This window comes from Mauremys mutica, chromosome 2, assembly GCF_020497125.1.
Source record: "Mauremys mutica isolate MM-2020 ecotype Southern chromosome 2, ASM2049712v1, whole genome shotgun sequence".
In the NCBI taxonomy this organism is placed as follows: domain Eukaryota; kingdom Metazoa; phylum Chordata; order Testudines; family Geoemydidae; genus Mauremys; species Mauremys mutica.
This window is the reverse complement of record NC_059073.1, coordinates 292,273,064-292,298,474: the sequence shown is the minus strand read 5'-3', so window position 1 is coordinate 292,298,474 and position 25,411 is coordinate 292,273,064. Positions and strand designations below refer to the sequence as shown.

General features: G+C 59.6%; 2 protein-coding genes and 1 non-coding gene across 9 annotated transcripts in view; all 3 read right to left on the bottom strand.

Annotated features, from left to right (window-relative positions):
* The window catches only part of MYO1G (myosin IG), a 59,229-nt gene extending 45,251 nt beyond the window's left edge, over window positions 1-13,978 (bottom strand). For both annotated transcript variants that reach the window (XM_045007856.1, XR_006577467.1), the window contains exons 1-7: window positions 13,860-13,978; window positions 6,977-7,185; window positions 5,900-5,993; window positions 5,420-5,585; window positions 3,080-3,133; window positions 1,672-1,767; window positions 318-434 (exon numbers count right to left, since the gene is read on the bottom strand). In XM_045007856.1, coding sequence (XP_044863791.1) covers window positions 318-434; window positions 1,672-1,767; window positions 3,080-3,133; window positions 5,420-5,585; window positions 5,900-5,993; window positions 6,977-7,185; window positions 13,860-13,954 — 831 coding nt within the window. In that variant the 5' untranslated portion in view covers window positions 13,955-13,978. The remainder of the gene's footprint in view (window positions 1-317; window positions 435-1,671; window positions 1,768-3,079; window positions 3,134-5,419; window positions 5,586-5,899; window positions 5,994-6,976; window positions 7,186-13,859) is intronic.
* An 8,421-nt stretch (window positions 13,979-22,399) lies between these two features.
* LOC123363081 (SCAN domain-containing protein 3-like) overlaps window positions 22,400-25,411 on the bottom strand; it is a 47,490-nt gene continuing 44,478 nt past the window's right edge. For 5 of the 6 annotated variants that reach the window (XM_045003800.1, XM_045003803.1, XM_045003801.1 and 2 more), the window contains exon 6: window positions 22,400-24,473. In XM_045003800.1, the coding sequence (XP_044859735.1) occupies window positions 22,403-24,394 (1,992 nt within the window). In that variant the 5' untranslated portion in view covers window positions 24,395-24,473 and the 3' untranslated portion in view covers window positions 22,400-22,402. Of the gene's footprint in view, window positions 25,014-25,411 lie in introns of all 6 variants that reach the window. The other variant, XM_045003804.1, reaches the window with a different exon arrangement.
* On the bottom strand, window positions 24,863-25,000 carry LOC123365479. Its single transcript, XR_006577613.1, has one exon. It is a non-coding gene; the product is annotated as a small nucleolar RNA SNORA9 (small nucleolar RNA).

The window sequence follows — 25,411 nt, the reverse complement described above, 5'->3', positions numbered from 1 at the left end:
CTGCCAGGGGTCGAATCATCACCCCGTCCCAAACTGACACTGTCCCCCGCACCGTGGGCCGAACCAGCACCCCGCCCCAAACTGAGCCAATCCCCCGTCTCTGCCATGGGCTGATCCAAGTTCCGATCCGGGGGGGCCCTGTGCCCAGCCCTGGGCGACACTCCTGCAGGAACATCCTGGTCGGTCACACACCTCCCTGCAGAGTGGCTGGGCTGGCTCAAGGGGCCCCGGGGACCCAGAACACAGCGGGCGCTAAGAGCCCTGTGCTGGCTGGGCACAGGGGAAGGGATGTATCCACTGGCCAGGCCATCGCTTACCAGGTGTAATATAGTAGCCAGGATCTTGTAGACTGAGTTGATCTCCTCTGGGCTGAAGCCGATCACCTTCATGGCGTCTGCCACGCCCTTGAAGTTGGACTGATCACAGGCCAGCAGCTGGGAGATTGTGGGGGAGAAGGGAAAAGCAGTAGAGAGATGAGCAGTTCCCAGCCTGGGGGAAGGTGCCAGCTGCATGGCCCTGGAGTCCTCCATTTGGCCACAGTTCATGCTGGGCATCCTGCACCCACAGCCCCTCCCAGGGTGCCTGCCCCTGCCCCGGAGGGACCATCTCTACCGGCAAGGGGATCGCTCAGGCGCCTTGGCCCACTCAGTCCTTGCCAGCAGCTACTGCCCATGGGTGCAGGGCCGTGGATCCACTGAGAACTGGGCTGAGAGCCAGCAAACTCATTTCACAGAGGCCACCAGGCAGCCAGGAGGTGAGAGTGAAACTGATGATCTACCTAGTGCCCACCACTGCAGTGTCTGGCCCGGAGGTGACCGGCTCAGCGGCCCTCTGCCTGGCACCTGGGGCCCCCTCCGAGCTGTGTGCAGCAGAAGCCATATCCAGCTGGATTTCTCCACGTGCCGCCTGCCCTGCGTCTCCTCTGTGCGATGGGGGAGCCGGACACAGAGAGGTGCCCAGCGATGGGCATGGCCCACACTCAAGGCAGGGCTGTCTCCCTTCACAGTGCTGGATGCACATGAACCCGGGGACGCTTACAGACCCCTGCCCAGGAACTGTGATTAGCCCCCCGATGGGGGACGGCCAGGGGTGGGGGGACGGGACTTCAACCTAATGGGAGCCCTGGTGTAAACTGCGTGGCTGCATTAGATAGCAGGTGGCTGCAGCCTCTACTGGAGTCAATGGGATTTGTGCCTGGTTACACCAGGGATGTGTTTGGTCCCGGCGTGCCCCAGCAGCTCCCTCCCTGCAGAGTGTTGAAGCTGCACCTGTCCGGGCCGAGGGAAGCCCACTGATCCGATCGCCCAGCCGTGAGGCGCCTGTTGGGAAGCCAGGGCTTTGCTGCACTGAGAGCCGGCTCCGGTGTGGAGCAGCAGCTCCCAGTCCCGTTCCCCATGGCGAGCTACCCACCCGGCCCCTGCCTTCCCCATTCCAGTGCTCAGGGGCAGGAAGATCCCTGGGCCCAGGTTTCCAAGGGACCAGTGATTTGCGGGGGGCCCAACTTGAGACCCTTAGAGGGGCCTGATTCTCAGGGTGAAGGCTCAGCACTTGCCACAAACTGGGCCCGGGTCTCTGGGTGGGTTCCCAACAATTGAGCCCCCCAATCACCAGTCACTTGGGGAACCCTGAGGAGCCTGGCGTGGTCCCCCCTTGCGTGGAACCGGGACTCACGTTGTTGCTGGCGCCCTCGCTGGTGAAGCGGTAGGCTGCAGGGTCTCTGCAGAGATGGAGGGAGGCCAGCTGAGCATCCGAGGCCCCGAGAAGCAGCTGAGGGGGAGAGACAGGGATGAGACCCGCTCGTACCCGGGGTGCGGGGATAGCGAGGACCTGGGCCATGTCTGGCACCCGCTGCCCGGGACTCTGGCTGGCCTCTGAAGGCAAGGGAGCTCGCCCAGCACAGCCAGGAGGGTGGGTGCTCCCAGGGAGCTGAGCCCCAGCGAAAGGACGGGGGTCAGGGTAGCGAGGTGTTGGCCGGCGAGGAGGAGGAGCAGGACCGTGGTGCCGAAGGTGGGAGGATACTGGCCTGGCAGTAGGGTGACCAGATGTCCCAGTTTTATAGGGACAGTCCGGATATTTAGGTGCCTATTACCCCTCACCCCGTCCCGATTTTTCACACTTGCTGGCTGGTCACCCTACCTAGCAGCCTCAGCTCTGCCCTCCCAGCCCGACCTGGGGGGAGAGGGGGAAGGAGAGCCAGGAATGGCTGGGCCCCATCCTCGGGGCGGCTGATTAACGTGCTCCCTACCGAGCCAGGGCTGAGCGAGAGCCCAAGGAGGTGGGCGGCTGCAGCGTGCCAGAGATCGCATAGCTCTGCGAGGTGACGGCACGCACTTCCCCGGCTCCTCTGAGTCACCGGCCTGCGGTTACCCGCCCGGGGCCCGGCTCGCTATAAATAAGGGACGCGCAGCAGCAGCGGAAGCTGCCGGGGCATCGCCGGCAAGTCCCTGCGCCCAGCACAGTCCCGTTCTACACCGAGGCCCCTGCAGCGCCAGATTCCCCGGGCGAGCGGGATCCTCCTCTGCCCCCAGCCGGGCAGCAGCTGGGGCCCAGAGCGCACTGGCCACAGCCGGCAGGAAAGCCACAGGATGTGCCCCTGTGGCTGGTGGGGTGGGGGCCCATGAACCTTCCCCACTTCCTCCTTGTTCCGCCTCCCTCTCTTTACTGCAGCTGCCTGGGCTGCTGCCACCTCTTAAAGGTGCCAGTGAACTCATCGCAGGCTGGCTCTGCCCGGGCACCACCCCCAGCCAGTCCCTTCTGCCTTGGCACCTGCGGCACACCCAGTGGCACAGCAGGGCAGCCTGACACTCCTGCAGCTTGTGCCCTAGCTTGCTGCTGGGGGCGGGAAGCCTAGAGGCCCTGGCTGAAGCCGGACTGGCAGCAGGCCCCACTAGAGAGACCTGGGCGGGTTCTGGCGGCATTTCCCTCTGCTACTGATGGGCGCACTTCCCATCCGTCAGTCGTCTTTCTGTAATCACCTCCTTATCCCCTCCCCTTCCCCAGGGAGCCAACCCCTGCAGCCCCCCGGGGATCCCCCCGCACCACGGACTGCCCCGTCGCCCCAGGATTCCCCCCGGCTCACCTGGTAGAAGGAGTGGAAGTTCCTCTCGCCCGGCTGCTGGTGGAGGATGCGAGACTGCAAGGGAAAGCCCAGAGGAAGTCAGTGCCTGGGGGGTCGCGTCTCGCAGCCCCAGGCCGGTCCTTGCAGCTCCCCATCACTGTGGGTCCCGTGCTGGCACACACAGCTCAGCCCCGGAGGCTAAGGAGTCACCGCCAGCTGCCAGATTAGCTCCAAGCAGAGACAACGGGCTGGTGAGACCAGAGAAATCCCCTCATCTCAAAGGACACACCGGTCCCTGGTAAAGGAAAGTCCACACCCAGAGCGCTGGCAGCCGGAACAGGGCTGATCCCTCCCTGTGCCTCAGGGAGCCTCTCCGGCAGGACGGCCATTGTCTGCCCCGGGCGTCCCACCTAGCCCCCTTCTTTCGCTGCAGGATGAAACCAGCCCTTCGAGGTTCATGCAGCAATGTAGCAGCGTCCTGGCCTTGTGGGGGGTGGGGGGGGTAGGCCCCGCCGAGGTCCTGGCTACTGGGGAACATTCCACAGCACGCCAGGGCCTGGCTCCTGACCCCCAGCCCACACCACTAGACAACACTATCTCTAGCGTGAGCTCCCCTAGCAGGGCCGCACGACCTCCAGGCCATCGGATGCTTAGGAGGTGATGGCCACTGGGCTGTCTCCCAGCCCAGCAAGGACTGGTACCATGCCTGGATGCACTCCCCCATCCACAGCAGGCTGCAGGCCCCAGACGCCTCTCCCCTGCCATCTCTTCCCCTGCACTAGCCTCCTTCCGGCAGCCCCCTCCATCTGAGATCTCTCAGCCCTTAGCTGAAACGTCAGAGCCCTCCCCAGCCGGGTCTGATAACCGAACAGGGCTGCCCGGCCCGGAGAGGGGCAGGCCGCCCTGTGACGGGAGGGCCTGGGGACCGCGCTAGCACACCGCGATTTCTAGGGTTTATCAGAGCCAGCTCAGGCCAGGCGGGAACTCTCAGCCAGTCCAGAGAGGACAGCCCAGCTAACGCTCCCCAGGATGGAGCTGAAACAGGAGGCTTCACATGTGGAGAACCAAGGCCCCTGCTCGCCTTCAAATACAAACAAACAACAAAGGAGTTGCTTGCTCAGTGCTGAGGGATCTAGGGAGGGTCCCTGTGTTCCCGAGGCCTGGCCCTGCCTGCTAGGTATTTACCAGCGCAGCCAGGAGAGGGCCGATCTGCTCAGAAAACATCCAGTTATCTCCCCCAAAAGCCATGTTCTGCATCTGCTCCCCAGGCATGGACCCTCTCAGCCCTGGAACATCTCTGTCCCCCACCAGGTGAAGGGGTGACTTGATCCCAGCCTCTAAGTCCCAGCATGGGGAACAGATATTTAACAGTCTGACGTCGTCGGATGGCTGGAAGTTGAAGCTGGACACATTCCGAGTGGGAAGAAGGTGTCAGCTCTGGATGGTGAGAGTAATTAGCCATTGGAACAATCTACCAAAGACCGCGGTGGAGGCTCCATCACTGACAATCTTTCAATCAAGACTGGAGATCTTTCTAAACCAGGGGCTGGCAACCTTTCACAAGTGCTGTGCCGAGTCTTCATTTATTCACTCTGATTTAAGGTTTCATGTGCCAGTGATACATTTTAACGTTTAGAAGGTCTCTTTCGATAAGTCTATAATATATAACTAAACTATGCTTGTATGTAAAGTAAATAAGGTTTAAAAAATGTTTAAGAAGCTTCATTTACAAATTAAATTAAAATGCAGAGCCCCCCGGACCGGTGGTCAGGACCTGGGCAGTGTGAGTGCCACTGAAAATCAGCTCACGTGCCGCCTTCGGCACATGTGCCATAGGTTGCCTACCCCTGTCCTAAACCATCTGCTCTGGGAATGATTGTGGGGCAGTCTCTGGCCTGGGCTAGACAGGAGGCCAGACCAGATGATCATGATGGTCCCTTCTGGCCCTGGGATCGATGAAGGACACCGTGAGCAAATGGTGCTTGATTTAAGGAGGAACCGAGTCCTTCCGCCCCTTACCACAGCCCGAGTTAAAAGGAGAGGGGCTCTTCCAACCCGGGGTGACGGCGCCTCTCTAGCGAGGGAGGAGGGGGCTCAGCCCAAGCTTTCCGCTGCCTCCCAGGCCTGCCCGTAGTCTCTGACATTCCCAGGATGCCTTTCATCCTCTTGGCCTCTTCCACCTGGACCCTGTGGCCCGACCCACACGTGAACCAGCCGGATGCTGTGCCACAAGGGCACTGCTCCGAGCCCTGGGCCCGTGGTGCCCACCTCCATCCTCTTCCCCCGGCAGTGCACGTTACCCGCCCTCCCACCACTGCCCCTCCCTGCTCGGGCAGCCCCGGAGGGGGCCCAGGGCCGTACCTTCTCCAGGAGGTAGTTGTTGATGTGGCCGCCGGTGGGGTCCCCCTTGAAGTCGAAGTTGATGTCCATGTATTTGCCGAAGCGGCTGGAGTTGTCGTTGCGGTTGGTCTTGGCGTTGCCGAAGGCCTCCAGGACGCAGTTGGACTTGAGCAGCACGTTCTTCACCCTGGGCCGGGCGGGAAGCAATGAGGGGAACATCACGGGAGGGTGGGGCTGCATTACCCCCGGAATCGGGATTGGCGTGTCCAGGGGCTTGCCACGAATGAGCCCCCCCCCTCCTGTTTGCACCCAGGGACGAGCCGCAGCACTTGCCACCTCCTGAGGGTAGCGGCAGCTGTTCACAGGGAGGAAGGAACTTGACCAAGGTCACCTAACAGGTCATGGGCAGAGCTGGGAACAGAGACCAGGTCTCCTGAGTCCCAGCCCAGTGCACTGGCCACGGCCTCCCAACCGTGCCAGGATGCTGCTGTGACCTCTCACCTCTCCACCTCTTCCCTCTGGCTGGGGTTAGTGATGGCCGCTATGTACTGCATGATGTATTTACTGGCTTCCGTCTTCCCAGCACCACTCTCCCCTGCAAGACAGACAGACAGACAGGATGGGAAGAGGACAGCAGGACGGGCGAGGCTTTGCTGCCCTAGGTTAATGCCCACCGCCCCTGGCACACGCCCAGGAGGTCAGAGGCCACTCGATAGCTCCCAGGCACCACATTAGGGGGTGGGTTTGCGACCCCGGCAGCTGGTGAGCTCAGGGCTGGAGCAAGGAGCCTTCAGTGCCAGCGCACCCTGCAGGCGGACAAGCCTCCGCCAGCCGTCCCTTGTGCCCAGCCCTGGCCTGGCAGGGCCCCGTCAGCTGGGTGGGGGCAGCTGAGGCTCCGTGGCCTGTGCAGCCCTTGTTCCCATGCAGGTTTGCTGGTGATGGGCTGTCAGTATTGTGGCCACTAGGACCTGCCCTGAGGCTGCGGAACTCAGCTCGCGGATGGCCAGGCATGGCCCACTGGGTTGCGCTCGCAGGGAAAGTGTGACCCCCAGCTGAGCAGGCGGGGCGGGGCGGGGGGAGCAAGGTGATGGCTGGGGGAGGAGGGAGGGCAATGCCAGAGCCATCTCTGCACCGCTGGCTGCCAAGGTGCCCTGTGGGCCAGGGGGAGCGAGTGCAGCGCTGCCAGCCCGATCCCAAGGGAACGTTTGTTCACAGCCTGAAGCCGCCCCAGATGACTCCAGCTACTTGGGGGTTCCAGCTCAGGAGGGAGCCAAGACTAGAATTCCAGGGGGACATGGGGTCGAGGGCTGGTCTAGCCAGGGCAGCTGCAGAATGGGCCTCAGATCGCACAGGACAGGGGCACCAGGGGGCACTGGGCCGGGATGGAGGTGCTCGGCAGAGCTGGGTGGGGGTCCAGCATGTCGGAGCGATGCGCCAAGGGCTGGCGCTGACAAAAATCTCAGAGGAAGCAGGAGCCGGGATACATGCTCCTACGTGAGTACGTGTGTGGGACGGATGGATGGACAGACGGACAGACAGACAGACAGGGGGGCTCCGGCTGCCCCCACCCACTGAGACCTGAGATGACGATGCAGGTGTCTTTGGCTCGGCGTTTCATGGCCTTGTAGGCGGCGTCGGCCACAGCGTAGAGGTGCGGCGGCCGCTCGTACAGCTCTCGGCCCTGGTACTGCTCGATCACGTCCTTCCCGTAGAGCTGCGTCTGCTTGTAGGGGTTCATGGAGACCACCACCTCCCCGATGTAGGTGTAAATCCGCCCCATCTCAAACCTGCAGGGACCAAACCCACTCAGGCTACAAGGGAAACGCCACGGCCACACGGCCTCTTGCATCGCCCCAGAACAAGAGCTGTCCCTGGAGCTTTGCCTTCCAACAGCTTCATACCCCCACTGCGCGGCACTGCCCTGCCAGGCTATGGAGCAGCACCCCCTATGGCACAGCCACCCTGCAGGGCACTGCCCGTCTGACCCACGGAGCAGCGCCCCCTATGGCACAGCCACCCTGCAGGGCACTGCCCGTCTGACCCACGGAGCAGCGCCCCCTATGGCACAGCCACCCTGCAGGGCACTGCCCATCTGACCCACGGAGCAGCGCCCCCTATGGCACAGACACCCCGCAGAGCACTGCCCGTCTGACCCACGGAGCAGCGCCCCCTACGGCACAGCCACCCTGCAGGGCACTGCCCATCTGACCCATGGAGCAGCGCCCATATGGCACAGCCACCCTGCAGGGCACTGCCCATCTGACCCACGGAGCAGCGCCCATATGGCACAGCCACCCTGCAGGGCACTGCCCATCTGACCCACGGAGCAGCGCCCATATGGCACAGCCACCTGCAGGGCACTGCCCATCTGACCCACGGAGCAGCGCCCATATGGCACAGCCACCCCGCAGGGCACTGCCCGTCGGATGCAAGGGGCAGCACCCCCTATGGCACAGCCACCCTGCAGGGCACTGCCCATCGGATCCATGGAGCAGCGCCCCCTATGGCACAGCCACCCCGCAGGGCACTGCCCATCTGACCCACGGAGCAGCGCCCCCTACGGCACAGCCACCCCGCAGGGCACTACCTGTCAGATCCATGGAGCAGCGCCCCCTATGGCACAGCCACCCTGCAGGGCACTGCCCATCTGACCCACGGAGCAGCGCCCCCTATGGCACAGCAACCCCGCAGGGCGCTGCCCATCGGATCCACGGAGCCGCGCCCCCTACGGCACAGCCACCCCGCAGGGCACTGCCCATCTGACCCACGGAGCAGCGTCCCCTACGGCTCAGCCACCCTGCAGGGCACTGCCCGTCTGACCCACGGAGCAGCGCCCCCTATGGCACAGCCACCCCGCAGGGCACTGCCCATCGGATCCATGGAGCAGCGCCCCTACGGCACAGCCACCCTGCAGGGCACTGCCCATCTGACCCACGGAGCAGCGTCCCCTACGGCTCAGCCACCCTGCAGGGCACTGCCCGTCTGACCCACGGAGCAGCGCCCCCTATGGCACAGCCACCCCGCAGGGCACTGCCCGTCGGATCCATGGAGCAGCGCCCCTACGACACAGCCACCCTGCAGGGCGCTGCCCATCGGATCCACGGAGCAGCGCCCCCTACGGCACAGCCACCCCGCAGGGCGCTGCCCATCGGATCCACGGAGCAGCGCCCCCTACGGCACAGCCACCCCGCAGGGCACTGCCCGTCGGATCCACGGAGCAGCGCCCCCTACGGCACAGCCACCCCGCAGGGCACTGCCCGTCTGACCCACGGAGCAGCGCCCCCTACGGCTCAGACACCCCGCAGGGCGCTGCCCATCGGATCCACGGAGCAGCGCCCCCTATGGCTCAGACACCCCGCAGGGCGCTGCCCGTCTGACCCACGGAGCAGCGCCCCCTACGGCACAGCCACCCCGCAGGGCACTGCCCGTCTGACCCACGGAGCAGCGCCCCCTACGGCACAGCCACCCCGCAGGGCGCTGCCCATCGGATCCACGGAGCAGCGCCCCCTATGGCTCAGACACCCCGCAGAGCACTGCCCGTCTGACCCATGGAGCAGCGCCCCCTACGGCACAGCCACCCCGCAGGGCACTGCCCGTCGGATCCATGGAGCAGCGCCCCCTAGGGCACAGCCACCCCGCAGGACACTGCCCGTCTGACCCATGGAGCAGCGCCCCCTACGGCACAGCCACCCCGCAGGGCGCTGCTAGTCTCCCTGATGGACGTATACTGCCAACAGGGCTTCTTGTACCTTCCCGTGAAGCAGCTGGCTCCGGCTCTGCTGGCAACAGGGTTCTGGGCTGGCTGGACCCTGCTCTGATCCAGCCTGGCAATTCCCACGTTCCCCTCTCCAGAGCTCGGCCCCATTCACTGACCCACTCCCCCACTCCCTGATCAGCAGCATTCCTAGGCCGAACTCCAGAGCCAGCCTCGGGCTCACATCGAGCCACTGCACTCACGGCTGGCCCCTCCATCCCTGCCCGGGGGGACAGCCAGCGACCTCACTGAGTCAGAGCCGGCCACTGGGTCGAGACTGCCCCAGCTGCCATGGGTCTGCGGTTCTGTGGGGATTGGTACCACGCTCCCTGTTTGGCACCTCGGTACCACTCATCCCGGTGTCCCTGCTCCTAACCCAGCAGCGGGCAGTGCAGAAGGGGCACCCCATTCCCATGGCAGCTGAGCTCCCCTTTAAAAATGGCTCTAGCCCTGCTGGTTGGGAGGAGGGGCCTTCTGAGCTGCAGTCACTGGGCAGGTGGGGTACACGTCGTGGGGGGGGGTTAATCCAAGGCATTAGGGATCGACAATAGCTGGGTGCAGCTAGACGAGCTCGCTGCGTCACAGCGGCAGGGGAGAGTTTGGCACGAACACACTGAGAACTGGCAGCCACACGCCAGGCGAGGTGTGGTGGGTGCGTCATGCTGTTAGCTCTGTGCTCCTGGCTGCTGGCTGGGGGTCCCTGCAGGGCCAGTGAGATGGGTGGCAGGAAGAAAGGGTTGAGAGAACAGGGAGGGATAGAGGGACCAGTCAACCCCGCCCACCACCAGGGCCTGGGAGGAGCGGAGGGGCGGATGAGGGGCCTGGAAGTGCTTCACATTGCAGTTCTCTGGTGGCCTGGCCTCAGCCTCGGCCTGCCTCGCACGTGGCCCTGCACGCAGCCTTTTGTGCTTGAAATTAGCAAGGCATCGCGGGGTGTCCCATTCGCACTTCTTACCGCATGGTGCGGCTGCACTTCACACATGAGGCCAGTCTCCAGCCACCACCGGCATGCTCCTGACCCCAGCTGTGACCCCATCTCTAACCGGACCTAGCCGGGGTGCACCAGGCGTGTTCCTGCTCTCCTGGCCCCCTGGAGCCATCTGCTGTCTCTCGGTTCTTATGGGGGGCCTGCCCCCATGGCCTCTGAGCCCCTACCTGACTGAGTTCTGCGAGGCCCCATCTGCCTAGGGTGTGTCTGTGTGGGAGGTTGCTAAGGGTGGGCTCCTTGGGCGAGGTCCCAGGAGACACCGAATCCACCCAAGGGGTTGCTGACGGATGGGGCTGTCCCACTTGCAGGCATGCCGACCTATCGGGGACAGAGGAGAGCTACGCAGAGGAGGCTTATCCCACATCCTGCAGTGGTGGCTTCTCACTCCTTCCTGTGAAGCAGCTGGCGCCGGAGCCAGACCAGACTACACACGCCTTGGGTCAGATCCAGCCTAGGTCCCTATGGCCTGGCCCTTGGCTAGCACGGAGAACAGTCAGCACATTCTGATGGGCTGCAGCATCTCCGGGATGTGTAGGGGTCGACAGAGTGCAAAGGCTTCTGGGATGTTGAGGGGGGGCCGAGGATTCTGGGGTCGCAGAAGGATGGCTTGGGGGCCCCAGGAGATGGGAGAGGCGTGTGTCGGGAGGGGGAGCCTGCTCTGCAGTGGTGAAACCAGCTCTTTCTTGTTAACAGGCGGAGAGCCAGGAACTCCCTCCCCGTGAGAACTTGGCCAGCCCGGAAGGGTGTGACTCAGAGCAAATCTGGCTGCTCCCCACCTGCCGGCTCTGTGCTTCAGCAGGGGGACAGGCACCGGGAGAGAAGTGAGAGCCGGGTCCTGACCTGGATGTCTTGGCCAACGCCACAAGCAATCTGGAGAAGAGCCCCGGCACTCCACAGTGGCAGCCATCACTGCACCCACACGCTGCTACCATGCAGGGCTAGCTCTCCTGTGCCCGGCTCGAGACACGGGCCCCATAGTCTGGGTAACAGATCTCCCTGTCCCAGGTCCTTCACCTTCTGGCCCTTTATCCAGGGAGCTCCCCGGTCACCTGGTCCAGCAAGCACTCCCTTGCCTCCCTGCTGTGGGCAATTCCTCCCGATTGCCCACAGGGCTCCTCCTTTAGCTCCTTGCTGGAAGCCCACCTCCTGCTCCCGGAGCGGTTGCTCTGAGTAGCCCCTTCCTGGCTTCCAAGCCTCATTATCTCCTGACCCTAGCTGTAATCCCATCTCTAACCAGAGTGCACTTCTTCTGTCCCAGGTGCTCAGTGCCCCGGGCCAGGGAGGATCTCCTTCAGCTGCAGCAGTACGAGGGGCTTGTGATCCAACACACAGCTGAGCGGGTCTGGTGCACACTAGCCAGGACGTAACACTGGGCCGTTGGTCCCACCAAGTCCAGCCCAGTGCCTAGCTGGTTTTCCAGGGCTGGCTGCCCTGTGCAGAGCGCCCAGCCCCCGCAGTGCCTCTCGCTCAGGGTGGCCACACAGGAGACATGGGTGGCAGTGAGCCCCGACGGAGCCGGTGGGACATGGGCACAGACAGCAGTGCCGGTTTGGTGGAGGAGCCCAGAGAAGAAATGAAGGCATCCCGAGGGCAGCCCCTGGTCCAAGGAGGAAAACACAAGGACCTGGCTGAGTTTAGAGGAAGAGGATGAGCGGATGTGTGTGTGGGGGGAGGGGCGGGTTGGAGGGAAGGAAGGGAGATGATCTGTCCCCCCAAAATCCTAAAGCCAGCTTGGGTGGGATGATGACACGTTACTGACACCTGGATTCTATGGCTGGGACATTCCCTTTCTATGGGAAATATAATAGTGGGGACGATCAGCTGCCCAGCAGCTCAGCCGGAGCATCAGGCAGGCAAGGAGCCGCCTTAGCAAAACCAACAAGGATGATGCTTAAGGCAGTATCAACGGTGGTGCCTTTGAGCGTGTCATGTATGGCTGACCCCCGGTATGGAGAAGCTAGATGGGGAGCTGCTGTCCTCCCTGCCTCACGACACAAGAGCAAGGGACCGAAATGTGGCAAATCCAAAACAGATGCGAGGAAACACATGTTCACACCAAGCATAATGAGCCAGTGGAACTCCTGGCCACAGGACGTTGTTGAGGCCATTTTAAGGGGGGGAGGTTATGGAGAACTTCCAATGTTATCACAGTGCACCTAGGATCGGATTGGAGCTCTTCCAAGCTCCACTCCCAAAATAAGCTCCACCCATCAGCATCACCAAAATGAGACGCCATTTTCAAAATCCGATCCTGGACCTCATGGCAACACTGGGCTCCTTGGGCCTAGCTCCCTGAGTGGGAAAAGTGAACCACCACCACCCAAATGAGACACTGTCACTGTCATGCTGCCCCGTAACCTTCCGGCTCCATCCTCACACAGGGGAGGAAATAGTTAAGTGTTGCCATATAAATTATCATCCCTGGACAACTGAGTTATTTGCTGCCCAAGATGAGTGGGAAAGTTCACACCTCTGAGCCAGTCCCTGCCAGACTCAGCTCTGCACAGCTGACACTCGCATCACAATTTTGAGGTTTTCTTTGCAGCCAGAACAGCCTGAGAAGGCCTTTGTTTGAAAAAGGAAAGCACAGATTCTGGAGAACAAGCCTACCATTTCAGAGCAGGGCCGGCAGGCGCAGGCTGGCTGTTTCGAAGCCTTGCATCTCCTGAGGCCCGGCTGGCTCCTCTGGGCCCCCGGCAAGGCAAATTCATCTTCACAAGCTCCATCTTAGCTGTCACACCCTCCCCCGCCCTGGGACAAGCCCCGCCACCCCACCCAGTTCTTCCCCCATCTGCTTTGAGCAGCTGCCTAGAGAGGACAAGATTTCTGCCTTCCCACATCAGAGGCAGTAACGTTTAGGACACCCCTCCCCCTGCCGGAGTGTGTAACATCCCATATGAGGAGAGAAAGACCAGTCCAGACCCAGACTGGCGCTTCCCCAGCCTTCAGGGGTAGGTTTGGGCCCGTCTCTTGCTGTTTTTCTGTATTGAGCAGGTGCTCGGTGCTGTACAGTTCTCACAGCCAGCCCAGAGTATAAGGGACTACTACAAGCACTAGCTGAGGGAACGCTCCTTTAACTGCCATGGCAGAGATCTGTGGATGTGATGCTGTAGCTGCAGGGCTCTAATCCGGCCTCCCCCCCACCCCACATGTATAGATCGACAGGATCCCACAAGCCCTTCACGCGCCCCACCTGCAGGGGGGCTGCTCTGCTCTGCTCCTCTCTGCTGGGGGATGCACAGTCCCGGATTAGCACCACACCGTGACCTGGCTAAAAAACCAGCTTGAAACGGGGCGTGCCAAAGGGGTCCCACGTCCTGCTGGCACGGCCGGGGGGCAGTCCGGCAGCCCAGCATAAAACCCCAGGCTGGAATTCAGCCCGGACGCCAGGGTTCGCCCGCAAGAAAAGCACCATGGGAATTTTACTGCCCGCCAGACAGCAGGTTCTAGGCAGCCTGGCTCCTCAGGGAGATGGTCCCTCTGGCACCACAGCGCCCCCTAGCGCCAGGCTCGGGGCTGACGGGCTGCAGAGCGCCTCCTGCTGAAACACCAGCCCTGCTTTCTGCTGCAGCTGGGCAACCTGCCACCTGTACCCTGACCTACTACGGCCTTTCCAGGCCTGTGCAAGCCAACTGCACCTCAGGGCCAAGCTCTCCTCGCTGCCCCGACCTGCCCCCCTCTGCCTTCCTGCCAGGGGCTCCGACCCCAGTGCCCGTTACCTCAGCTTCAGGTTCTCCATGAAGTGCTCCATGGTCACCTGGTCCAGGAGGACAAAGTCGGCCTTGCCGAACTCCAGGCTCTCCTGCTCGGCCATGCTGCTGGGGGACGGCGAGGGGACGTGTGGGGCCGGGCGGTGGGGGAGAGAGCAGGAGCCTGAGGAAAGATGACTTTCAAAACCCAGCCGCGAGCTGCCGGGGCTCAGCTTCCTGTGCGGAGGTTGCCTGAGCGGCAGGGAGTGGCGTCAGCCAGGGGGGGTGGGGTGACGTCGTTTTAGCCCGGCTGAGCGGGAACCCCGCGTCGCCCCCACATGACACCGGGAAGCACGGCTGGGTGCCCGTCTGCCCATCTCTTGCAGGGCTGAATCCTGCCCCATTTAGTGTGATGGGGAGGGAAGTTCCCCTGCAGACAGGGGGCAGGTCCTAGGACCCCACCCAGGGGTGCTGTGTGCCATGGAGCTGTGCTCTGCAAGGGGCAGTGCCCCCCAACATGAGGGGATTTGGGGAGGCCCACCAGCCAGCTCTCCTTGTAGGGTGGGCATGCGGGAGCCCTGCAGGATGGCTCCCCAACCTGGCAGAGCAGGTTCCTTCCCAGCTCCCGGGAGCCGCCCAGCCCCCAGCCTGGCCCACTCAATCTGTACCCTGGGGGGAGGGATTCCTCACTGCCCCTATTCCTGCACCTCCCTCACTCTGTAGTAATTACCCAGAAGCCTTCAGTGAGCTGCACTCCTGCCCCCCAGCCAGGCTGGAGCAGGCAGAGCTGGGCATAGAGAGCAGCACTGGGAGAGTGGCAGGTATGAGGGTCAGTGCCCCCATGAGGCTTTATGAAAATATTCTTATGTATATAACATAACTAGACTGTGTGCTATGCTACATACGCCGCGTAACACATCTCTGTGAAGGTTATGATCTACTGAATCTGTTAATCCTATTTGCATGCGTGCATCATTTTTGTATTCGAAGTTATGAATATTGGCTGTGTACTGGCTTGATTTCTAAATAACCTTAGTCCAGCCTTTGGTCAGTTCCTGGAGAAAGGAATGTGCAAATTAAGTACCTAATCAAGAAACACTTAAAAAACAATGACTCTTGTAATGCACCAATCCACATATGAAGTCTACTTAAGGACGTTCAAGGGAGCATGTGACCCATGGCTGCTCCCTGGTAAGAAACTGTGAGTCATGCATGGACATGTGACTTGCCCAGGTGACTCCAGAACTATATCTTGGAGCTGGACTTTGCATAAGAGAGGGGAGGGGGTCTCCACCCACAAGAGAGACTCTATTTAAGCCCAGGGGAGACCTCTGCATTTTGTCTTCAGCTGACTAAAGAAAAAGCTTCTTCACCCCCAAAGATACCTAAAAAAATCTGGAACAAAGGACAGTGTCTGCAAGGGGCGTGAGTGATTGCTGGGCCCAGACTAAAAGATTAGTCTGTAAAAGGAGCATTCTGGAAATGGTGAGGATCTTATCTGTATTCAGTTTCTTACTGTCTTAGACATAGACTGGTGTGTTTTATTTTATTTTGCTTGGTAAATTCACTTTCTTCTGTCTGTTACTACTTGGAACCATTTAAATCCTACCTTCTGTATTTAATAAAATCACTTTTTACTTATTAATTAACTCAGAGTATGTGTTAATACGTGGCGGGGGGGAACAGCTGTGCATATCCCTCCATCAGTGTTATAGAGGGCGAACACGGTAAAACAAATTTATTTGGGTTTAGACCCCATTGGGAGTTGGGCATCTGAGTGTTAAAAACAAAAACATGTCTGTGAGCTGCTTTCAGTGAAGCCTGCAGCTGTTTGGGGACGTGGTTCAGACCTGGGTCTGGGTTTGCAGCAGGCTAGTGGGTCTGGCTCAATCCAGGCAGGGCTCTGCCTTAGGGAAGTCCTAAGCTGACAGGGCAGGAAAGCAGGGGCAGTAGTCTTCCCATATCAGGTGGCAGCTCCCACGGTGGGTTCTGTGATCCAGCCCGTCACAGCAGGAATCCTACAGGACACTGGCCCAGCTGGGTGGGGGTCAGGGCTGGGACAGCAGGGGGCTGTGGGGCAGCAGGCAGGGCCATGGGCCCAGCTGGGTGGGGTCAGGGCTGGGACAGCAGGGGGCTGTGGGGCAGCAGGCAGGGCCATGGGCCCAGCTGGGTGGGGTCAGGGCTGGGACAGCAGGGGGCTGTGGGTCAGGAGGCAGAGGCCATGGGCCCAGCTGGGTGGGGTCAGGGCTGGCACAGCAGGGGGCTGTGGGGCAGCAGGCAGGGCCATGGGCCCAGCTGGGTGGGGTCAGGGCTGGGACAGCAGGGGGCTGTGGGGCAGCAGGCAGGGCCATGGGCCCAGCTGGGTGGGGTCAGGGCTGGGACAGCAGGGGGCTGTGGGGCAGGGACGAGATGCCCCCCGCCCATTGCTGGGTGTTGGGGGAAGCATGCCCAGACTCTGCCCTGCCCACTGGAGTCAGAGCAGCGGGTTTTCGCACTCATGCTGCTACACTGAAATAGCTGCAGTGGAAACCGTGCTGGGCTGGCTGCTCATCTCTCACTTCTCCCTGCTTTGTCATCGTGCAACTCCTGGGCCCGGCCTGTGGCCGGGTGACATCACTTCCTCCCAGCGCCAGAGCCACTCACATGCTCGGATGGGACCGCAGGGCATCCTGCCTGCCCGCCCCGGGGCTAACTGGCCCAACTGCTGCAGCCTCTGCCAAAGCCCTCCTGGAAGGGGAGGGGAGCATGATCCCTGGGGGTTTCCTGGGGGTCATGGAGGTTTTGCTCACTGCCAGGTGGGTTTTTCCCTTGGGGACGTCACACAAGTGATGAGAAATCGCCCCATGCCCACCTCTGGCTTAACATGCACTACCAGAGTCTTACCTTCTCAGCCCCTTGGGTGCCACGCTTACCGCACACACAATGGCCTTCAGGGGGCGCTCCTGAGTCCCACAGAACAGGTGTGGGCAGCTCCCTCATTCCAGCGCCAGGCGGAGCAATGGGTTCCGTGGTACAGGTCGGCTTGGCTAGCGTGTAAACTAATCCTGTGTGATCCTTGGGGGCTCGCAGCATGTGTCAGCGGGGACACATCACCAGGGCGCAGGGACAGAGGCACCAGCCCATCCAGGTGAGACGATGCCGTGGCAGGTCCATGGGAACGACCGAGCTCTGAGCATCAACCGAGGAGGGAATCGCCCGCGCAGCAGGGCAGCCATCATTCGCCCGACGCCGCTGACCCCGAGTTGCTTTGCCATCCCTGCATGCAGCAGCCTGAGACCTGCGCCAACCCGGAAAACGGACCCGACGAAGGAGCCTGCGGGGCCAGTCAGCGCTGGAACTCAGCAAGCAGCATCCGGGCAGGGAATGTCCTGTTTGCACTATGCCCCACTGCCAGCAGCGGGCACCCAGCCCTGGCACTGTGTTCAGGGACTGAGTAACCCTCTCACTTTGGGTTTTTTCATTTCAATGGCCGGGCTGGCTAAGCCACCTACCCAGGCCCTCAGTTCAAGGGCACTGCCAGCCAACCCAAAGCAGTGCAGTGTCCTGCCCTGCCTCTCCGCCTTCCTGCCCGCCAGCTCCCCGAGGAAAGACCTGCTGAGTGGGCAGCAGCAGAGGGCACCTGGACTGGTGGGGATTGCGAGCGGCCTGGCAGCGGTGGCCTGAGAGAAGGGCAGTGGCTGGGGCTCAGGTTGCTTTGTCCTCTCCCATCGCAGGACAGCCACCGAGGACTGTTTCTGCCTTGCACAGCAGAATATCCCCACGGGCCCAGGCAGTGGGTGGGCCCGTGGCTAGAGCGCTGGCTTACAAGGATTTGTTCAAATGTGAGGCCACAGAGGGGTCTGACAGAGGGTAGCTGACCCTCTGAAAGGGGCAGGCGCTCAGCCTACCTCGGCCAGGCTATGCCTGGGGGGGGAACCTAAGAGGAGGGAGGCTCCTGGGGCAAGGAACAGTCCCTGGGCCACACAGAGAAAGCTCCCAAGGGGGGGGGGCGTCCCAAGGGGGCGGGGGGCGTCCCAAGGGGGTGCCCCAGGAAAAGGCCCCACAGAAGAATGCTGCTGGGGCAGACAGAGGGCTCCGAACAGGGGGCACTCTGAACAGCGAGTCTCAGCAGAGTCTGCCCCCCACCCCCAGGCGGCCTTCACCAGGTGGCAGCAAAAGCCCCGGAGCACAGGAATCACAGGCTGTCTGGAAGGTCCTTGCACTTTAATCTCTGTAGGGACCGTGACCCAAGAGGAGACCCCTCCCCTGCTGATGACAAGAGGGGCCTGCTGGTCAGGGACCTGGACTGAGGTTAACTCAGCCCCCCACCCCTTCCAGCTGGAGCTGCTGGGGGGTGCCTCTTTGTACAACGCTCCACCCAGGGATCAGACAATGCAGAGCCCCCAAGGGGCACAGTTCAATATAAATAAGCCTCATTGGACTTACTGCCGCCCACTTGGGGAAACTGAGGCAGAGATGCAAAGGTGGTGCTGTAGTGGGCCACGGGGGACACTCCAGGACTAAGGGTCCCCATTACAGGTCCCACAGCTGCAGACCCTGCCGCAGCTACCACCGCTACCCTCCGAATGGTATTTTTATTTACAGAAGTGCTTGAGGTTAAGACATTTGTAGCAACTTCCTCTTTCCGTGTATTCCCTGCCTGCGCTCCCTCTGCTGGCCGGTCGTTGAATCACACTGCAGAGAGCAGCAGGGGTGTAGCGCAGTCACAGCGCCAGGGGAGGGATTAGACAGATGACCTAACCCCGCGGGGCCCTTTTCCACCTTGGGCCTGAGCCGTGTCCTTCTCCCAGCACGCTCCGCAGCCATTCCACCGGACCGGGGGAGCCAAGCAGCTGCCTGCCAGACGTGCTGAGTAGCCGCACAGGGAAGGACAGGCCGGTGGCATGCGTAGTCGCGCCCGCAGGGACCTGCCCGAGGAGACAGGCCCCAGCAGCGCTGGGACTGGAACTCAGAACCAAGCAGGGGTAAAGTAAGGCGATACGGGTCGGTATGGCGTACCGGTAATGGCCTGTACAGCTGACTTTAAAGTGCTGCCGCAGCAGCGGCTGGAGCCCCGGGCGGTGTGGCCAGGCAGCCCGGAGGGGCTGGCTGGGGGATGCTGACCCCCCAGCCCTGCCCCCTTCCGGGGGAGGGGCACAGAGACAGCCCCCCTACTGGTAAGAGTTCAATTTTACTTTCACCCCTGGAACCAAGTCCCTACTTCCACGCCTGCACTCAGGCCCCGCTGCTTCCTTGAGGCCCAGCAGCCGTGACCCCAGCATGGTGAGCGATGGCTCCTTTTCACCCAGCAGCCGCACCAAAGAACAAATCACATCTCGTTAATGTCAGTACCTGCCCATGTAAGGAAACGCTGCAGGCTACATGAGCAGGGGAGATCTGTGACCACACGCCCGTCTGAAATGCAGCCAACGCTGGGAGGAAGCAAGCCGCCCTTGGGGCCAGCTCCAGTAGAACAGGAAGCTGCCAGAGAGGTGATGGGGAAAGACGGTTTGGGGAGCAGGTAAGGAACACGAAGGGCACGAGCCCCTGGGGTGCAACTCAAGCAGCAGTGGACGATGTCACGGCGCGTTCCTTGCGGAGCCCCACACTCGGGGAGCCGAGAACACCCACTGAGCGAGCCGTCTGGGGCTGCAGCTCTGCTCTGGGGAGCATTAAACCTGCATCCAAGTACTGCAGCATGGTGGAGCTCCCTGCTGAGTCAGGGCAGGAAGGTAACTTCCCAGCAGGTGTATCAGCTGTGCCAGGGGAGCCCACGCATCCCTCAGCCCTCCACAGCAGAGCAGAACCACAGGAAATACTGGGAAGACGACCCAGCTCTTGGCGTATTCCCCTCATCTGAGTGCTGACTCCGGGGGCCGGCCCAGCCTCTGGCTCAACGCAGCAGGGCACAGGGGGAGCAGGACCCCAGCACAGCAGCAGCGTCTGGTAAGACTTCGGGGCGCTGGTTTTCAGTGCTGCTGAGCACCCACAGCTCCCCCTGGGGTCATGGCTGGTCAGCTACTGGCCACCTCTCTCCAGAACAGCCACCTGGGAGCGTTGGCTGATGGCAGCGGGAAAGGCCTCCCGGCCTTGGCACAGTTCCGTGGATACCGACTAAGGAAACCAAGAGGGCGGCTGCTGCTAACCCAGGATCAGGCGGGAGTGGGTAAGGCAAGGCTGTAGGTGTCCCTGCCAGGACCAAAGCTACAGCCCCCCTCCCTCCCCCCAGGGCTCATCCCCCTTCAATACCCTCCCCCAGGCAGAACCAACTCCCCACGGAGGCACCTTGCCGCAGGCCCTGAAGGCCGAGACACACCAGCCACTGTGGATGGGGACACTTACCACAGAGCCAAGAGCCCCCTCACAGAAAACGCTGGGGCCAGCCTGCTCTTAATCTGAGAATCCAGCTCAGGCCCCACAGCCGCTGGCAGCCACTGGCAGCCCAGGCTGAGGTGCTCTCCCCCCTAGGAAGGGCCCAGGCTGGTGTGGGCTCCATCGGTCACACCAACCCCTTAACTATCACCGATCGGCCCAGCGGGAGGCTAGGCACACCGCAGCTACTGCCCTCCGCCAGCCTCTCGCCTATTTGAAGAACAGCCCAATGGGGTGCTCAGAGGCAGTGAGTGGCATGGGCTAGGGGCCACTCCTGGAAAGGCTCTGAATGGGAGGGGCGGTTGTCTAACCCCCGAGGGTTCAAACAAGGCCACTCATCACATGCAAAGGGCTTTAAGAACCAGACTCTGGCCGTGCCTCCCAGAAAGAGCTGGGGCCATCCCCAATTCTTATTTAACACTATGGAGGAGGAGGTTATGACTATGCCAGGTGCTTTAAGCAGGACCTCCCATGCCTCAGAGGATTCCCCAGCTGAGGTCACTCCTCCTGGCATGTCACTAACTAGACAGATCTGGGGCCAGCATGGCTGCTGTCAGGTCCGGGACTGCAAAGGAGAGAGCAGGAACGGTCATTAGACAGCTGCAGCTTTGACCATCATCAGGGTGATCCTAACTCACTGAACACGAAAGACCAAGAACCAGCTCAGCTGAGAGACCAACTCTCCCGCCTCGCTCCATGCGGCCACCAGCGTGCGGGCCAGGACCAGCGCTTCCTTTCATTTTTTATGTTCATGTGCAGAATGAATTTTGCTCTGTGCACCAGTATGGAGGCTGTGTGAGACACATGACCTTTGTATCAGTGCACTTAACAAAATTCATGTGGTTGGGGTGGGGCTGAGGGGTTTGGAGTGTGGGAGGGGGCTCAGGGCTGGGGCAGAGGTGTAGGTGGGGGATGAGGACTCTGGCTAAGGGTGCGGGCCAGGGGCGGCTCTAGGGATTTTGCCGCCCCAAGCAGGCTGCCTCCGGCGGTTTGCCTGCGGGAGGTCCACCGAAGCCGCGGGACCAGCGGACCCTCCGCAGGCAAACCGCCAAGGACAGCCTGTCTGCCGCCCTCGCGGCGCCGGCAGAGCGCCCCCCGCGGCTTGCCACCCCAAGCACGCGCTTGGCGTGCTGGGGCCTGGAGCCGCCCCATGTGCGGGCTCTGGGGTGGGGCTGGGGATGAGGGGTTCAAGGTGTGGGAGGGAGCTCAGAGCTGGGGCAGAGGGTTGGGGTGGAGCCAGGGATGAGGGGTTTGGGTGTAGGCTGTCCCGGGGCTGCGGCAGGGAAAGAGGACTCCCACGCAGCTTAGAGGGAACTTAGGCCAGGACACTGCAGCATCTCAACAGTGCTCTGGCAACAGGTCAGAGGGGCTGCTACAGTGGAAACAGCTGGTGCTCAGCTATCTTCCAGGTAATCCCCACAACCCCCCCGGAAAAGCAGTGTTATCCCCAATGGTCCAGAAAGGGAAACCGAGGCACACTAAGAGGCCTGCCCACAGCCAGCCAGGCAGCTGGTTTTAAAATTCAGAGGTTCCTGGCTCCTCGCCCCAAATTTATACCCATGTGGGGGAAGTGCTGCCTCCACCACCTCAGGAAGCGAGAGGCAGGTGATCAAAGGCAGATCTCCCGGACTGCAGTGCAGAGACCTAGGACTAGCTCAAGCTTCCCGGCAACTGGCCTGTCGAATAACTTCCCCAAGGGAAGGGGGAAACCTAAATACTGCAACTGGAGGGAACCATTTCCCACTAGATCCCAGCCACTCTCGCTCCTGCTGGTGGCCACTCTGACAATTTTTCCTAAAACACTTGAGTAACTTTAGGAAAAACAAGTACGCACAGCCACAGATCCCAGGCACTGTCATTTATTTATGTAGGGGTTTTTTTCCCCCTTCGCTTCTTCAGACTCAATAATAAAAATAATGCCCAGCCCTCTCTATCCTTGACTGGAGCTCAGCACAACAGAACACTAATAAGGTGCGTGGCACATGCCTGTCTTTTTTGGTGAAAGGTGGATGTCTGTACAACAGTTTGGAACGACACTGAAAAATGCTTTGACATAATTAAAAGTCCAAATAATGAAAAAAAAAAATCTGCAAATATGTGCAAACGTTCTCTTTCCTGGACAAAAAAGATCAGTCTGATCTAGCAATAGTAGTAGTAACAAACAATCCTGTCGTACTGTCCTTTACCAATACAGGGTGATAAACCCCAGAACTTTAATCAGACTACCTGCAGAAGTTCAGCAGCTCTTGGAATGGGAAGTCGGCAGGATCTCGGGTCTCCTGTGAAACTAGAAGGGAGGCTTCCAGGTTAGCATCAGTGAGGCCGTTTCGGTACTTGCTCTTCAGACAGTGCAGTGCACCAAATGCCCTCTCGCACAGCACCGTAGTTGAAAACAGGGTCAAGAAAAGCAGAGCAATTTTAGCTAGAGGCCTGTAGGTGTCCTCAGACAGGTACACTTTGAGCCAGAACTGCTGCACTGTAACACCGGGCTGACTGAAGTATGTTTTCAGCCTTGCATTATTACGCATGTGCACCATGAGATACTGGAGATTCCTTAAATCCAAAGAGGCAAAGGAAGCTAATCGGTCTTGCAAGGCCGCTAGTTTGTCTGCAGCCAAAAACCCTGAACCAGAATTGCTGAATGGGTCCGTCACAAAAGTGTACTGACGGAAAAAGTGTCCCTCGCTGAAACAATTTTCAAGATCTTCCAAGAGGCTACACAGGTATTTGGTTACAGCTGAGCCGACCTTGCGCTGCATGCACTCATCCTGACAGCTGAGAAACCCACTAAGCTCAGAAAAAACGGAAAAGTCCCGTTTCTCTTGTAGTTGCTGGACGATGTCAGCGATGGTCATTCGGAATGTATGAATTACTTCAACGCGGTCAAATATTGTTAGCTGAGGTATCTGGAGCTCCAGGTTCAAGGACGCAAGCTTTGGTAAAAACTCCTTCAAAAAGAGCAAACAACCATGTACTTCTGGATCTTGTAGCTTTTGGGACAGTTCCGGTGAAACTGTGTTCAAAACCTCAATGAGCTCTCCCCGGAGCTCAAACAGCCACTGTACATTGTCATTAAAACTAAGCCAGTGGACCAGGTTGTTATTCAGCAGCACCTTGTGTGTCTCAGAGCCCGTGTCCCACAGAGTTGTCAATCTCTCTTTATTGACACCGCTGGTGTTCACGGCATGGATGCATTTTTTCACTATGGATTCGACCTCATCCATACTTTCCATTGAAGCCTTGCTGGCAAGTACTTCTTGGTGGACAAACCAGCGAAACAGAAAAAGCTTCTGAGGGCAGCTTTCTTGGAAGCAATTCAACACCTCTGCTTGGGCACCTTGCCTGGCCACTGCCCCATCTGCTGTCAAGCCGCACAGATTGTCAAAGCTAACCCGGCATTCCTGCATTCTTGCCTGAACACACCGAAAAACATGTTTGCCAGTTGGCCTATCTGTGAGGCTCACCTGACATAAAACGCCTTCGGTAAAACAACAGTGAGAAGAGTCAAAAAAGCGAACGCAGACGATTATCTGGGGATTCTTCACGACATCCAGGCTGTCAACCAAGCACAGGCTGTAGAAAGGGCTCGCTGCGACTTTCTCGACTATTTCGTTTTGTAGAAAGTTCGCTAGATCTCTTGTGCTCCTCTGTAACGTGTCGTTGCTCAGTGGTAGCTCTCTGAAAAGCGTATTTTCTGGTTGAACGGCCAGAACTATTTTCTTCACGAGTTCTCCGTCGTCGAGAGATTTCCTTGCTTGCCCCAAAAGCAGAGCCGCTTTAATAGTAGCCACCCAGATCTGATCCGCTTTCTTCAGGAAATCTCTGGGCAGTCGCTGTTGTCTTTCGAGCTCGGTTTTTGCATCATTTAACAGCTTGCGCCTCTGAAACTCACTACGGTAATTCTGTTCAACTTCCTCTGCATGAGTCTTATAGTGACGCTGCATTGCGTACATTTTAATTTGACGAATTTCCTTCTTACAAACAGCACACACCGCAACTTGCTCAGAAATGGAATGGGATGGCTTGAGAAGCACAAGAAACCGCATCTCCCACTGCTCCTGAAATTTTCGATTTTCTTCCTTCCACGTTCTGCTTTTCTTAGCAGCAGGTAGCTCCTCCGGGACCATCTCTGCATCACATGCAGGGGCATTTTCTGGCTCTGGTGGTTTGAAAACCTTTCTGATATCCATTTCCCTTTTTAACTCTTTCGCCATCTGCCACGAACAATCTCAACCTACCCAAACACCACACAGTGATCTTGCTGAGGATGCTGGCCAACAGCCGCTTACGGAGCTACAGTAGTGCGACATGTAAACATAGTTATTAGCCAATTAATATGCTTTGTGATTTGAAAGAAAACCACCCCTACGCAGTTCAGTTCTCCCTGCACTGTACTGTAATATTTAGAAGGGCATGAGTGCACATTATGATTCATGGCATTCATAAGACAACTTTAATACTTAACATCTCAGCGATTGTTGGGGCTCTTTGGAGGCTGTCATGGCTGCAAAAAAATCCACTGGTGGCCACATTTGAGAAATGGTGTTTCAGAGGATCCTTTCACAAGGAGCTATCGTCTCAGGATTATTACTCCATCCGACAGATTCAATCCACAGATTTACTCTAAAGAATATCACCCCGCCCTTTGCTTTGGGATCTCCATGCTCCTGTGCGCGGCCTAGGAGTGTCTGAAATTTCTATAACCTCACTCCGAAGTGGGAGCAGAGCAAGGCCTCAAACCATCTCAGGTCTGCTCTTGCAAGCTCTACAGGAACGAGCAGGGTCACGAGGCAGACCCAGCCATGCTGGAAGGCTTGCGGGAAAGAACTTGGCCTGTCAAGCACACAATAGATCCTCTTATTCAAGGAAAACAGCACCATTTAAACAATAGAAATAGATGCTGTGGCAAGCGGCATCAGCCAGCCAGACTCTCACAAGCTGATATATTTATTCATATGGACGTTGCCACAGATCAGTGCATTCATAACTAAGGCTGGAGTCTCGTGATTCCTACTTCTAATGATCAACAGCATTTATGCTGCATCATCTGAACCCCAAAGACCCAAACATGGGTGTGAATTTTATACAGCGATTACCTGCAGCACTAATACGCAGCAGCTAATTTCCATCGGCAATACAACAGTTTGGGGGAAGAATAACGTCACTGACATTACAGGCTTAGGCCTTGGCTACACTTGCAAATTTGCAGCGCTGCAGCAGGGTGTGAAAAC